This window comes from Gastrolobium bilobum, unplaced genomic scaffold (genome assembly GCF_033153095.1).
Source record: "Gastrolobium bilobum isolate Gb01-03AN ecotype WA unplaced genomic scaffold, APGP_CSIRO_Gbil_v1 utg84911, whole genome shotgun sequence".
Classification (NCBI taxonomy): Eukaryota; Viridiplantae; Streptophyta; class Magnoliopsida; order Fabales; family Fabaceae; genus Gastrolobium; species Gastrolobium bilobum.
Genome location: NW_026899468.1, coordinates 1 through 15,470, shown reverse-complemented (window position 1 = coordinate 15,470; position 15,470 = coordinate 1). Strand labels below are relative to the sequence as shown.

General features: G+C 43.9%; 1 protein-coding gene across 1 annotated transcript; it reads left to right on the top strand.

Annotated features, from left to right (window-relative positions):
• Positions 1-11,948: 11,948 nt before the first annotated feature.
• On the top strand, positions 11,949-15,435 carry LOC133290567 (uncharacterized; the record flags this gene model as incomplete). Its single annotated transcript, XM_061488662.1, has 2 exons — positions 11,949-13,983; positions 15,121-15,435. Coding segments are annotated over exons 1-2 (2,350 nt in total), but the record flags the coding sequence as incomplete, so codon positions are not given.
• Between the last annotated feature and the right edge of the window lie 35 nt (positions 15,436-15,470).

Here is a 15,470-nt window from a genome sequence, read left to right as displayed (position 1 = left end):
GTTTGTGAGAACTTGGAGTTGGTACTTTGAGCTTCAAGGTGTCACCTTTGGGGAGAAAGAACCAAACTTGTTGGTCCATTTTCGTGTCCTTGGGTGTGCTGGACTGTGGGAGCTTCTAGTGAGCTCCAAGAGCATCTCCCTTTGCTGTTTTTGAGCTGTGATATGATCACCAACCTTTAACTTGAGTTTTAAGGCTTAAAAATGGTACCTTGATGCACCTAATGACTAAAAGATGATAACTTGTTGTTGGGTAATGTTGAACACGCCTAGAAATGCATGTTTAGATGTTTAAAATCGGTAAAAACCCAACCTTGGAAGGATATCTTCACGAAATGCAGTTTCTGCATTCTGTCGTGAAAAATCCGGATATGTGCCCGAGCAATATCCGGATATGTGATATCCGGATATGGGTTTTGGACATCCGGATATTAGATATCCGGATATGGGATTCTGGATATCCGGATATTGCATATCCAGATATGTCCAGTGAGATATCCGGATATTGCATATGCGGATATGGTCTCGAGGAATATCCGGATATTCTGGGATTTCGTGAAACAGTAGATGTGTTGTGTGTACAGTAGGCTATTGGGGGTTTGTGGACCCTAGTTTGATGAAGTTGAACTTCTGTATGTATTGGTCTAAGCCAGAATCATGGGATTAAGGGCTTGTGGCTTTGTTAGAAGCTTTAAGACTTGAAAACGTAATGGGAAGACGTTGTCTTTAATTTGTATGCATGTGGTACATGTTTATTGATTTATGTTTGGTCCATATCAGATTGTGATCTGCTGTGATTGGACTTTGAGCTTGTGGCATTGGATAGCTAGCTTAGAGGTAAGCTTTCGTGTCCTCGGTTTAGCCATGTTGTGGTGCCACCATGTCCCATGGGGGTATGGTTATATGCATGATGTGTTACATGCTTTTGATGTTTTGGAAATGCTGTTGAGTTATTATATGTTAGTGCCTTGTTGATATGCATGGAGGTGTTCCACCTATACGGTAAGCCTGAGTATGTAGAACATACAAGAGGGTGAGGCTGTGGGTGAGGTGCAAGCGGTGTTCCTTGTACTACATGTAGGGAATAGACGTATTCCTACATTTCTCTGGCCAGTAGATAGCGATTACACACATGCCATAGATATATGTTGCACTACATAGTTTTGGAACTGATAATGATATAAATGCTTTTAGAACTTATATTGCACATGTAAGTGAGCTTGGGGTGGAAGATCCTTGAGGACCCCTTGTCTTACTGAGATTTCTAGTTTAGAGATCTCACCCCACGTTTGGGGAATGCTTATTTCAGGGTCAGGTAATGTTGAGACCTCACGCGGCAGGAAGCCGGAGCTGAGTTAGATTGTTGTTATAGTATGCTACCATGTTGGATGCTGGATTTGCATGCTGCTTATGCTTATAGCTTCAGTTTATGTTATGGAGTTTTATGTTGAGACTTGTTGTTTACTATGTTTATTTGGTGAGCATGGGGATTGTCCATGACACATAGTATTGTTATGTCTTGAGTCTTTTGGAGTTGTAATAATGTATCAGGATATTGTTCGGATTACTTGATGTAATGCCGTGATTTAGATACACACTTTATCTATATATTGAGGTATTTCAGTATATGTCTTATTGCAATTTACATACAGGCGATATTTTATGAAATTCATTAAGTAATCAAGTTGGTAATTGATAATGACGTCATAATTGAAAAGAAAAAGAATATTCCGCATTTTTAATTAAGCACCGCTTAATACGATGTAATGTTAATATTCCGGGTATACACGGGGTGTTACATTTTATGGTATCAGAGCAACGGTTCAAGGGAAAAGCATGTATGTATTGCAATGATTAGGATGTTTGGCTGTGTCTGTTTTGTGTGTTTGCTCCGTCGAGTATTATTATGATAATGCATATGTGACCACATTGTGTGGGCTTGATCAACTCATAATTTGTGTAACTTGTCCAGAATCATGGTAAGACCTGGGAGAAACCGTGAGACTTCGGAGGATCGGCCCGATCCTATCCTGGCTGCATTGGCTGAGATGCAGGCGGCCCGACTAGCCGACCAGGAGGCCATGAGAATGGCAAACCAGGCCATGCTGGACACCGTCAGAGAGGCGAACAGGAAGCCCACTGAGGACGTGTTGGAGGCCAACCGTCTAGCGAACATGACGATGTTTAGAGTCATGTTGGAGGAGATGAGGAATGGCCCTGATGTTGGTCATGCTCCACCGCCACCACCTCCACCTCCACCCAGTCTGCAGGATGACTCTTAGAGTCAGATGGGAGATGGCAGTCATCTTACGGGGGCCATGCAGATCGTCCCTGTTTTTGTTGAGGATCGTGATGAGATCGATCGCCGGCTGAATGCTTTCCGTAAGCATAAGCCACCTGCCTTTGATGGATCCTTTGATCCTGTTGCTGCGGCACGTTGGCTTCAGGCGTTGGACAAGATTTTTCGGGTCATGCAGTGCACAGATCGCAGAAGTTGATGTTCGCTACTTACATGCTGGAGGGTGATGCCCATGAGTGGTGGACAAACCTTTCTCATGTCTACGAGATGCAGGGCCATGTGATGACTTGGCCTATGTTCGAGGACTTCTTCTTGGGTCAGTACTTTCCATATGACGCTCAGGAGAGGCAGCAGGGAGAGTTTGACAGATTGGTTCAGGGCTCGTTATCTGTGGACGAGTACCTGGCCAAGTTCAACCAGTTGGTGAAGTTTGCACACTTCAGGATGGCGAGGCCTACTCCTACATTTCTGGCTGCTAAGTTCCGCAGGGGACTTAGTGAGGATATTGCTGGTTACCTAGCTGGTTCTGCTTCTAGAGATTTTGGGACACTGGTTCAGCAGTGTCGTGATATTGAAGATTACTACAGCTCGAGTAAGGCCAAGAGAGCCAAGGTCGCTGAGGCGACGAAGGTTGCAGCTGGTAGTTCCACTTCTTGGCGAGACAGGAAGTTTGGGAACAAGGGCAAGGGTAAACAATTGGCAGCTCAGCAGGCGCCGAGTCAGTTCAAGAGGACTTCTGCTCAGGGGAGTGCAGCGAGACCTCCTGCTCCCAGGTGTTCGGGATGCGGGAAGACTCATTTTGGGCCGTGTTCTACCGGTCAGTTGATTTGCTTTCAGTGTGGCAATGAGGGCCACTTCTCCAGAGATTGTCCGTCGGCGACGGCGAGGGCTACTGCAGTGCAGGCAGTGCCACTTCAGATGGTTCCCCTTCCACCTACTTCGGCACCGGCAGTGCCACCATCTTCTGGGAGAGTGTATACTCTGGATCGTCAGCAGTCGGATCGAGCTCCGAACCTTGTCAGAGGTACTGTTACGATTGGTTCATCAGCTGTTGATGTGTTGTTTGACTCGTGGGCTACGCATTCTTTTGTTGCTACCCTGATTGCTGTGGGGCTTGAGTTGCCCAGTGATGTGCTTTCTCCACCGATGCGGGTGACTACCGCCACCGGAGAAAGATGTGATGCTACCACTGTTCATCGCGATGTGGCGTTTCAGTGGGATGGCCGTGAGTTCTCGGTGGATCTGATAGGATTGCCGATGGCCAACTTGGAGGTTATTCTGGGCATGGATTGGCTGTCCAAATATTGTGTGATGATTGATTGCTGTGCCAAGCGTGTAGTGTTGTCTCCGTGTGATTCCACAGCCAGTTCCTCGCCGTACATTTCGTTGCTGCAGGCTAGGAGAGCCTTGAGAGCAGGGGCATTTGGTTATGTCATGTTGGGAGGTTTGGTGAGTGGTACACAGGAGGACATCACCGGCATTCCTGTGGTGAGGGATTTTCTCGAGGTGTTTCCTGAGGATATTCCTGAGTTTCCGCCACAGAGGGAGATAGAGTTCTCCATAGATCTGTTACCTGGTGTGGGGCCGATTTCTTTAGCTCCATACCGGATGTCGCCACCGGAGTTGGCAGAGCTGAAGAAGCATATTGAGGATCTTTCAGCGAAAGGTTTTATTAGACCGAGTGTGTCTCCTTGGGGAGCACCAGTTATCTTTGTGAAGAAGAAGGACAGGACAATGCGATTGTGCACCGACTACAGGCAGCTGAACAAGGTGACAATCAAGAACAAGTATCCCCTTCCTCGGATTGATGATCTGTTGGATCAGCTCAGGGGTGCTTGTGTGTATTCCAAGATTGATCTCCGGTCCGGATACTATCAGATTCGGGTGAAGCCGGAGAATGTCCCGAAGACCGCATTTCGCTCGAGATATGGTCATTTTGAGTACATGGTGATTCCGTTCGGTCTCACCAATGCACCTGCTGTGTTCATGGATTACATGAACCGGATTTTCCAGCCGTACCTGGATCAGTTTGTGATCGTCTTCATTGACGATATTTTGATTTACTCCAAGAAGGAGGAGGAGCATGTGAGGCATTTGAGAACTGTTCTGCAAGTGCTAAAAGAGAAGAAGTTGTATGCGAAGCCTTCCAAATGTGAGTTCTGGCTCAAGTCTGTGAAGTTCCTCGGGCATGTTATTTCTGCTGAGGGAGTTGCAGTGGACCCAAACAAGATTGAGGCTGTACTGGATTGGGAGAGACCCAAGACAGTTACGGAAGTGAGGAGCTTTCTGGGTTTGGCAGGTTACTATCGGAGGTTCATCAAGGGATTCTCCATGATGGTTCTCCCTTTGACTCGCCTTACTCGGAAGGAGACTCCATTTGTCTGGACTCACGAGTGTGAGGAATGCTTTCAGGAGTTGAAGGAGAGACTGACTACTGCTCCTGTGTTGGTCCTTCCTGATCCTGCACTCGAGATTGAGCTTTACACTGACGCCTCCGGGAAGGGGCTAGGTTGTGTGTTGATGCAGTTGGGCAAAGTGATTGCCTATGCTTCGAGGCAGTTGAAACCTCATGAGGAGAACTACCCTACTCATAACTTGGAGTTGGCTGCTATTGTGTTTGCTTTCAAGATTTGGAGGCATTATCTTTTTGGCTTGAGGTTTGTGGTGTTCAGTGACCACAAGAGTTTGAAGTACCTGTTCGACCAGAAGGAGTTGAACATGAGGCAAAGGAGATGGATGGAGTTCATAAAGGACTACGACTTTGAGCTAAGGTATCATCCTGGCAAGGCCAATGTGGTAGCTGATGCTTTGAGTCGGAAATCCAGTAGTTCATCCAGTTTGTTACTTGGTAACTTTGATGTGGTTGAGAAGTTCCGAAACTTGGCAGTGACCGCTCCGTGTGAGAGTGTACTTCTCGAGTTGGAAGCATCTGATGTTGTGAACGAGCTGCTTAAAAAGATTAAAGAGGCACAAGTTCAGAGAGAGTGTCTGGATTATGTGAAGAACCAAGACGGTGTGTCTTGGAATGATGATGGATTGCTTTTGTTTCAGCAGAGGATTGTGGTTCCTCGAGGCCCGTTGACAGAGGAGGTTATGGCAGAAGGCCATAAGGGTCAGTTTTCTATCCACCCTTGTGCTACTAAGATGTATCAAGACTTGAAGAAGAACTTCTGGTGGCCGGGTATGAAAAAAGATGTTGCTATCTTTGTGTCCAAGTGTTTGGTTTGCCAGAAGGTGAAGATTGAGCATCAGAGACCGTCTGGTGAACTTCAACCTCTTGAAGTACCACAGTGGAAGTGGGAAGGTATTTCCATGGACTTCGTGGTGGGTCTGCCGAAGACTCAGGCGGGTTGTGACTTTATTTGGGTCATTGTGGACAGACTGACGAAGTCTGCTCATTTTCTTCCAGTGAAGGTGAGCTTCACTACAGAGCAGTTGGCCAAGCTTTATGTCCGCGAGATTGTGAGGCTTCACGGGGTGCCCGAGAGTATGATTAGTGATAGGGACCCGAAGTTCACATCTCGGTTCTGGGAGGCGCTGCAGGAGGCTTTTGGTACGCAGTTGAGATTGAGTACCGCCTATCACCCTCAGACTGATGGACAGACTGAGAGGACCATCCAGACCTTGGAGGACATGTTGCGAGCTTGCACTTTGGAGCAGGGCTCGGCATGGGATAGGTACCTTCCGTTGGTTGAGTTTTCTTACAACAACAGCTTTCATGCTAGCCTGGGCATGGCACCCTACGAAGCACTGTATGGTAGGAGGTGTCGGACTCCTACTTGTTGGTCTGAGGTTGGGGACAAGGAGCTTTTTGGCTTGGATTTTGTCCAAGATACCACCTTGCAAATCCAGATGATCCGTGAAAAGTTGAAGCAGGCGCAGAATCGCCAGAAGAGCTATTATGATATCAAACATCGTCCGGTGGAGTTCAGTGAGGGTGAGCACGTGTTTGTGAGACTGTCACCTATCACCGGTGTTGGTCGGGCACTCGAAGTGAGGAAGCTGAGCCCGCGATATATTGGGCCATACCAGATCCTTGGTAGAGTAGGACCTGTTGCCTACCGGCTTGCCTTGCCTCCGAACCTGGCTAACATCCACGACGTGTTTCACGTGTCTCAGCTTCGGAAGTACATAGCCGATTTGTCGCACGTGGTGCAACCGGATGATGTGGAGGTTTGGGAGAACCTAAAGACTCCCGTCGGACCACTCAGAATTCTCGATCGTGGCGAGAAGCAGCTGAGGAGCAAGATCATTCCTATGGTCAAGGTGTAGTGGACCGGAAGGACTCATGAGTAGTGTACTTGGGAGCGTGAGGACGAGCTTCTCCGGCAGTACCCCGAGTTTCGACCAGGTATGTTTCTGATTTTGAGGTCAAAATCCTAAAAAGGTGGGGTGAATGTAAGAACCCGCACCGTTAATTAAGGTGTTTAATTAATTAATTATGCAAAAATAGGAAATGATTCCATAATTGACCCTAATAATTATTTATGAGGCTTAATAATCATAATAAGTAATTTAGAATGCTGAAAGTCGCTTTTCGGAAGAAAAGTGCAGATACCAGTTCTGCTAGTCGGTATAAATGTGTGCCAAAAAAATATCCCGTAAAATTAAAGTAAGTGCATAATAATTACTAGAATAATATGTAGGACTTGTAAAACGAGTTTCAAGTCCAAATAATGAGAACTGGTGCTAGAAACCGGTACTGGCTTTGAAAAGCGCATACCGGAAAGTTGCTCAGAAAATTATAAGAAAAATATGATAAATCTTAGAAAATTATGTAGTTTCAGAATCCAAAGTTTAGGATTAAAATGCTAAGCGTAGCAATTAAAGTTAATACTGTGTGCTTAAGTGTGTTTGTGCTATAAATACTCCCATTATGGGCACAAAACCCTAGACTCTTTTATTTCCTTCGTGAGTGAGCTGATCAGCTTGGGAGGGAGCACTGTTCCATTGCTTTCTTCTCTAGTTTTTGACCAAAACTCAATCTTGAACCCATTTTCTTGGTTGTTTCATCATCCTAAACACTTGGTGTAAGTGAGAGGCATCATTGTGGGTGAGTGAGGGTGTTCTTCAGTGGTACTCCAGCTGCTGTGTGTGAGGTTTTAAGGCTGACTTTGGTTAGTGTGTTTGTGAGAACTTGGAGTTGGTACTTTGAGCTTCAAGGTGTCACCTTTGGGGAGAAAGAACCAAACTTGTTGGTCCATTTTCGTGTCCTTGGGTGTGCTGGACTGTGGGAGCTTCTAGTGAGCTCCAAGAGCATCTCCCTTTGCTGTTTTTGAGCTGTGGTATGATCACCAACCTTTAACTTGAGTTTTAAGGCTTAAAAATGGTACCTTGATGCACCTAATGACTAAAAGATGATAACTTGTTGTTGGGTAATGTTGAACACGCCTAGAAATGCATGTTTAGATGTTTAAAATCGGTAAAAACCCAACCTTGGAAGGATATCTTCACGAAATGCAGTTTCTGCATTCTGTCGTGAAATATCCGGATATGTGCCCGAGCAATATCCATATATGTGGTATCCGGATATGGGTTTTGGACATCCGGATATTAGATATCCGGATATGGGATTCTGGATATCCGGATATTGCATATCCGGATATGTCCAGTGAGATATCCGGATATTGCATATCCGGATATGGTCCCGAGGAATATCTGGATATTCTGGGATTTCGTGAAACAGTAGTTGTGCTGTGTGTACAGTAGGCTATTGGGGGGTTTGTGGACCCTAGTTTGATGAAGTTGAACTTCTGTATGTATTGGTCTAAGCCAGAATCATGGGATTAAGGGCTTGTGACTTTTTTAGAAGCTTTAAGACTTGAAAACGTAATGGGAAGACGTTGTCTTTAATTTGTATGCATGTGGTACATGTTTATTGATTTATGTTTGGTCCATATCAGATTGTGATCTGCTGTGATTGGACTTTGAGCTTGTAGCATTGGATAGCTAGCTTAGAGGTAAGCTTTCGTGTCCTCGGTTTAGCCATGTTGTGGTTCCACCATGTCCCATGGGGGTATGGTTATATGCATGATGTGTTACATGCTTTTGATGTTTTGGAAATGCTGTTGAGCTATTATATGTTAGTGCCTTGTTGATATGCATGGAGGTGTTCCACCTATACGGTAAGCCTGAGTATGTAGAACATACAAGAGGGTGAGGCTGTGGGTGAGGTGCAAGTGGTGTTCCTTGTACTACATGTACGGAATAGACGTATTCCTACATTTCTCTGGCCAGTAGATAGCGATTACACACATGCCATAGATATCTGTTGCACTACATAGTTTTGGAACTGATAATGATATAAATGCTTTTAGAACTTATATTGCACATGTAAGTGAGCTTGGGGTGGAAGATCCTTGAGGACCCCTTGTCTTACTGAGATTTCTAGTTTAGAGATCTCACCCCACGTTTGGGGAATGCTTATTTCAGGGTCAGGTAATGTTGAGACCTCAGGCGGCAGGAGGCCGGAGCTGAGTTAGATTGCTGTTATATTATGCTACCATGTTGGATGCTGGATTTGCATGCTGCTTATGCTTATAGCTTCAGTTTATGTTATGGAGTTTTATGTTGAGACTTGTTGTTTACTATGTTTATTTGGTGAGTATGGGGATTGTCCATGACACATAGTATTGTTATGTCTTGAGTCTTTTGGAGTTGTAATAATGTATCAGGATATTGTTCGGATTACTTGATGTAATGTCGTGATTTAGATACACACTTTATCTATATATTGAGGTATTTCAGTAGATGTCTTATTGCAATTTACATACAGGCGATATTTTATGAAATTGATTAAGTAATCAAGTTGGTAATTGATAATGACGTCATAACTGAAAAGAAAAAGAATATTCCGCATTTTTAATTAAGCACCGCTTAATACGATGTAATGTTAATATTTCGGGTATACACGGGGTGTTACACCATGGGGGGATGGTTTATATACATGGTGTGTTTTCATGTATTTATATTTGAAATGTTGTTGAGCTGTTATGTGCAAAGTCTTATAATATGCATGCGTTGTTCCACCTAGACGGTAAACCTGTGTATGTAGTAGACATACCATAGGGTGATTTTGTGGGTAGGTGTAAGTAGTGACTTGCACTGAATGTAGGTAATAGACGTATGTAAATCCTGCATTTCTCTGGCCGGTAGAATAGTTGACACACATGACATGATTATTCTGCTGCATTGCACTGGTTTTGGAACTTATATTATATTACTATTTTTGGAAAACTTATATTGCACATGTAAGTGAGCTTGGTGTGGAGAAATCCCTGAGGACCCCTTGTCTTACTGAGATTTCTGTTTAGAGATCTCACCCCACGTTTGGGGCACATATTTCAGGTTCAGGTAACTCGGGGGTTGAAACCTCGGGCGGCAGGAGGCCGGAGCTGATGTGATATGCTAGTTGTTATTACTGTTATGATTGGATGGTGATATGTTCTATCTTTATGATTATGTTTGTATTGTTGAGACTCTGTTGGGCTTTATTGCCTTATTTGGTGAGCATGGGGGTTGTCCATGCCACATTGATTGACTATGTCTTATTTTAGATTCGGGTTGTATTAATGTATCAGGATTATGGTCCGGACTACGTGCTGTAGTTCCGTGACTTAGATACTCACAGTTATTTATATATTGAGGTATTCCAGTTAGTTGTTTTATTGCAATTTACATACAGGCAATATTTTATGAAAAATGATTAAGTAATCAACTTGGTTAATATAATGACGTCATAATTGAAAAAGAAAAAGTTATTCTGCATATTTAATTAAGCGTGGCTTAATACGATGACATGATAACAAATCGAGTATACACGGGGTGTTACAGCTCACATTTCTACAAAATTTGAGCCCTTAGATAGAAATGGGATCAACGAAAAAAATTGAGTGTAATTTACACTGGTGTAAAATGATCCTTACCCTATATATATATGAGGCAGGATCCTTTGACACCAGTGTCAAATTTCAAATTTGACACCTTATCTTAGAGTCGTTAGATCAAAAAAGATCAACGACTCTGATTTGTAAGCATGTGACACCGAATCAAAAATTTCGTGTCCCTTATCATCCCAAACAGCCATGGTTTTGTGGAGAGCAAAGGCTATGGAGTTGTGTTCTTGAGCTCTCTTGAAGAATCACACTTGCTTGCTTGTTTCCTTTGATTTTTGGGTAAGTGTTCTTAAATTTTTTTCATGAAAAATATCATCTTTTCTTCTTATGTTCTTGAGCCTAACTCATGAGCATGTTCATGAAGGTGTGTGCTTGCCTAAAGGTGTGTTCTTGGTGGAAAAAGGTGGAGACTTGAGCTAAAGGAGAAACCTTGAAGATGTAAGCTCCTAGTTCTAGTTGACTCCTCTCTCTTGTGGCCCCACCATGATGGTGGGCATTATGGTTATATTGTATGAAAGTATATGGTATGATGTATATGTGCATTCATTCACATTCATATAGATGTTATATGATCTTGATGTTATGATGATGCACTGATGATATATGTTATGAGGATCCTGGCCAGTGATCATGGTATGTAGGCTGCCTATGACTTGACTCTGGGAGCTATTTCATACTGAGGTTGTGTTGACTGTCTATGGCTTGACCCTGGAAGTCACACATGTGTAACCGTCTATGGCTTTGACCCTAGGGTTACACAAGGATGATATGATGATGCTATGTTTATGTTGTATGTCTGTATTATATGCTTTATATCTGACTTGTTATGCAGGAAGTGGGCTCAGGGGTTAGAGGATCCTCTATGAACCTTGAGCTTACTGAGATGTTGTTATCTTACCCCGTTTGGGGACATCATTTCAGGTACCCAGAGTAGTGGTGATGCTTCTAGGGGCATGGCCCCCGCATTGGAGTAGTTGATGATGCAGCTGATGATTTTATATTATGTTTAGATTTGATGTTGGCATGTAGACTTGTTAACATGCTTAATTATTTTATGGAGATTATTGTATGTATTTATTTAGGCTCATGATAGTATTCTTAGAGCCATGGATTATTTACTGATACTTTTATACTTCGAATTAATATAGACTTGATGCATGTATTCAGTTAATTTGGGCATGGAGCCTTATTAGTTGTATTGACCCATTAAGGGGATTGCAGTCCGTGTGGGACTTGCAAGCTATCTGTTTAAATTGTTGTATTAATTAGGTTATCTGTATGTGTAGAATCATGTTTCTAGTTATCCGAAATACAGCTGTTATGCTGTCCGTGAGACTCCGTCAGGAATGACACTTGATGTCATATCTTGATGGTCAATGGCCACTAATACTGGCTCATGGGATTAATTAGTAGATGTATATTTAGATTTACGCTTTCGCAGTATCTGACGTGAACGTTTTTAGAAATGTTTTTATGAAATGTTTTGGAAAAAGTTTACTCGTATTTTTATAAGATGCTTTATTCCTTTTCAAATAAAGTCTTCCGCTGTGAATGTTAAATATCATGTATGTTAACAACCGGAGTACTACGGGGTGTTACATTTATGGTATCAGAGCAATTTCACCGGGACGTTCACTGATGTATTGCTTAAGTGTTAGAACTGTTTATTGAGTGTCTCTTGAGTGTCATGATATTGCATATGCTATCACTTGATTGAGCGTAGCTAACTCATACCTCGTGCAGTTTTGTGTAGTGACATGGCACCTCGAGGGAGACCCAGGCGAATAGTTCAAATCCCTCCTCCTGATCCTATTGTTGCAGCTATAGCAACATTGCAGCAGACCCTGAATGAAACCAGGGAAGCTGATTTGAAAAGAATCGAAGAGGCCAGAGATCGCGATAGAGAGCAGCTAAGAAAGGCCAGTGAAGACCTTATGGCGCAGAATAGGCTGGCCAATGCTGAGATGATCCGACTACTGTTGACAGAGGTACGAGGAGGACCTCCACCACTTCCTCCACCGCCAGTTACACCACATGTGCAGCAGCAGGTTGCACGTGCTGCTGGTCCCGTACAGATTCTTGAGCCTGTTGTGCTGGGACATGAAGGGTCAGGAGAGGCCCATCAGGAGGCGGAGGCATCTGTCCATGAAGGACTAGTGAGGCAGCCAATTATTGAGGTTGATAGATCAACTATACCACCCAGGTTTGACCGGGATACTAGAGAGCGTATGCTGAATGCTTTCAGGAAGCATTCCCCACCTCACTACAAAGGTGGAAGAGATCCCATTGCAGCATTGGAGTGGCTCCAAGAGATGGAGCGTATTTTTCAGGTTATGGAATGCGATGCCAACATGAAGCTCCTATATGCGGTGTACATGTTACAGGGGGATGCTGCTGACTGGTGGAGTAATGTTAGAAACCCACTTGAGTGCCAAGGTTATGCTATTACTTGGCCATTATTTGAGAGGCATTTTCTGCAAAAGTACTTCCCTGAAGAAGCCAGGGAAAGGAAGAAGAGTGAGTTTGAAGACCTCCGGCAGGGAGGCATGACTGTGGATGAATATCTCAGCAAGTTCAACCGCTTGGCAAAATATTCTTGTTATGGTAGAACTCCCCTCACTCCAGAAGACAAGGCCTTTCGATTCAGGAAGGGTCTGAATGATATGATAGCAGACAAACTGGCGGGTCATTGCACCAGAAATTTTGTGGAGTTGATCAAGCAGTGCCAGAATATTCAGGAGCACTATCGTACCAGGGGAAAGGAAGCAGCAGGAAAGAGCTTCAGTGGGAGGACTACGCCCTGGAAGAGTAAGGGCAAGGGTTTGCAAGCACAGCAGAACACCAAGTTTAAGAAGACTCCCTTTGTGAAGAATGGAAGCAGAATGTTTAGTGCAGGGAAGATTCCCACTTGTGCCAAGTGTGGGAAGATGCATACAGGTGTTTGTCGACTGGGGCAGAATGTTTGCTTCAGTTGTGGTCAGGCAGGTCATTATTCCAGAGAGTGCCCCAAGAAGACGGGGCAAGTTGCAGCCATTCAGGCGATCCCTATTCAGTCTGTGCCTACTCAGAGAGCCATAGAGGAGCCTATGGCGCCCACTAGTGCCAGGGTATATGCAGTGACACAGCAGGAGGCAGAGAGGTCTCCAAACCTTATCAGAGGTACTATTCTTATCAGAGGATATGCTTTTGATGCCATGTTTGATTCTGGAGCTACCCACTCCTTCATATCGGAATTTGTTGCTAATGGGGTACATTTACCCATTTGTGAGTTCACGCCTCCCATGGTAGTGAAGACTGCCACCGGAGACATTGTTTCTACTTCCTTGAAGTGCAAAGAAGTCAGATTCATATATGAGCAAGAAGAGTATATGGTGGATTTGATAGTGCTTGAGGGCATGAATCTACACATTATCTTAGGTATGGATTGGCTGGTCCGATATGGTGTGATGCTAGATTGTTGTAGCAGAAGGGTTTTCTTTGCTGCAAAAGGAGAAAAACCGGACAGTTTGTACTTGACGGCACAAAAATTAAATAAGGCTCTAAATGAGGGAGATGCAGGATACATTATCCTGGGAGGACTCGTAGGAGACTCCAAAGAACCTACTGCTAATATTCCGGTTGTATGCGAGTTTGAAGATGTATTTCCGGAAGAAATTCCTCATTTTCCACCTGAGAGGGAGATTGAATTCTCAATTGACTTAGTACCTGGTGTGGGGCCTATCTCATTGGCTCCATACCGGATGTCACCAGTGGAGCTAGCTGAGCTGAAGAAGCAGTTAGAAGAATTATCCCGCAAGAACTTTATCAGACCGAGTGTATCTCCTTGGGGTGCACCAGTCATCTTCGTGAAAAAGAAGGATGGGACTATGAGGTTGTGCACTGATTATCGACAGTTAAACAAGGTAACAGTAAAGAACAAGTATCCTCTACCACGCATTGATGATCTGTTGGATCAGCTCAGGGGTGCTTCAGTGTTCTCAAAGATTGATCTTCGTTCCGGATATCACCAGATTCGGGTAAAAGCAGAGGATATTCCGAAGACGGCTTTCCGATCTAGATATGGGCACTATGAGTATCTAGTGATCCCATTTGGGCTTACTAATGCCCCGGCCGTGTTCATGAGTTATATGAACCGAATTTTCAAACCACATTTAGATCAGTTTGTTGTAGTATTCATTGATGATATTCTGATCTACTCCAAAAGTAAGGAAGAACATGCAGAGCATTTGAAGATAGTTCTACAGATTTTAAGGGAGCATCAGTTATATGCCAAACCATCCAAGTGTGAGTTTTGGTTACATGAGATCCAGTTTCTTGGACACGTCATATCATCTACAGGAGTGGCTGTTGATCCGAGTAAAATTGAAGCTGTGCTGGATTGGGAGAGACCCAAGAGTGTTACTGAGATCCGAAGTTTTCTGGGTTTAGCAGGATACTACAGGCGGTTTATTAATGGATTCTCCAGAATTGCCTTGCCATTGACTAGGTTGACCCGAAAAGGGGTGCCATTTGCATGGACCCTTGGGTGTGATGTGAGTTTTCAAGAATTGAAAGATAAGTTGACTACCGCACCGGTTCTGATTCTTCCTGATCCGGAGAAGAGATTTGAGATCTATTGTGATGCATCCAAGTATGGATTAGGGTGTGTGTTGATGCAGGAGCGAAAGGTAGTGGCCTATGCTTCTAGACAGTTGAGACCACATGAAGAGAATTACCCTACTCATGATCTTGAGTTAGCGGCCGTGGTTTTTGCATTGAAAATATGGAGACACTTCTTGTATGGTGCTACCTTCACAGTTTTTAGTGATCACAAAAGCTTGAAGTATCTATTCGATCAAAAGGAGCTTAATATGAGACAAAGGAGATGGATGGAATTCCTGAAGGATTATGAGTTTGACCTTCAGTATCACCCTGGAAAGGCGAATGTAGTGGCTGATGCCTTGAGCAGAAAGACCACGGGTGTGGCTAGCATGATGATTGCAGAGTATGATTTGATTGAGGAGTTCAGGGATTTGCGAATTTCTGTGACACCATTTGAGACTTCATATTTCATGACTACGGTCGAAGTCCGAAATTCGTTAATGGAAAAAGTTAAAGCGGCCCAAGTGCTTGATGAAGGGATCCAAATGATGAAAGAGCAAGATTTTGTGTTCACCGATGCTTCTCATGTGAAATACTACAAAGATCGGTTAATTGTCCCGAAGGGACCAATGGTAGAAGAAGTGTTAACAGAGGGTCATATGGGTAAGTACACCATCCACCCAGGTGCAACTAAGATG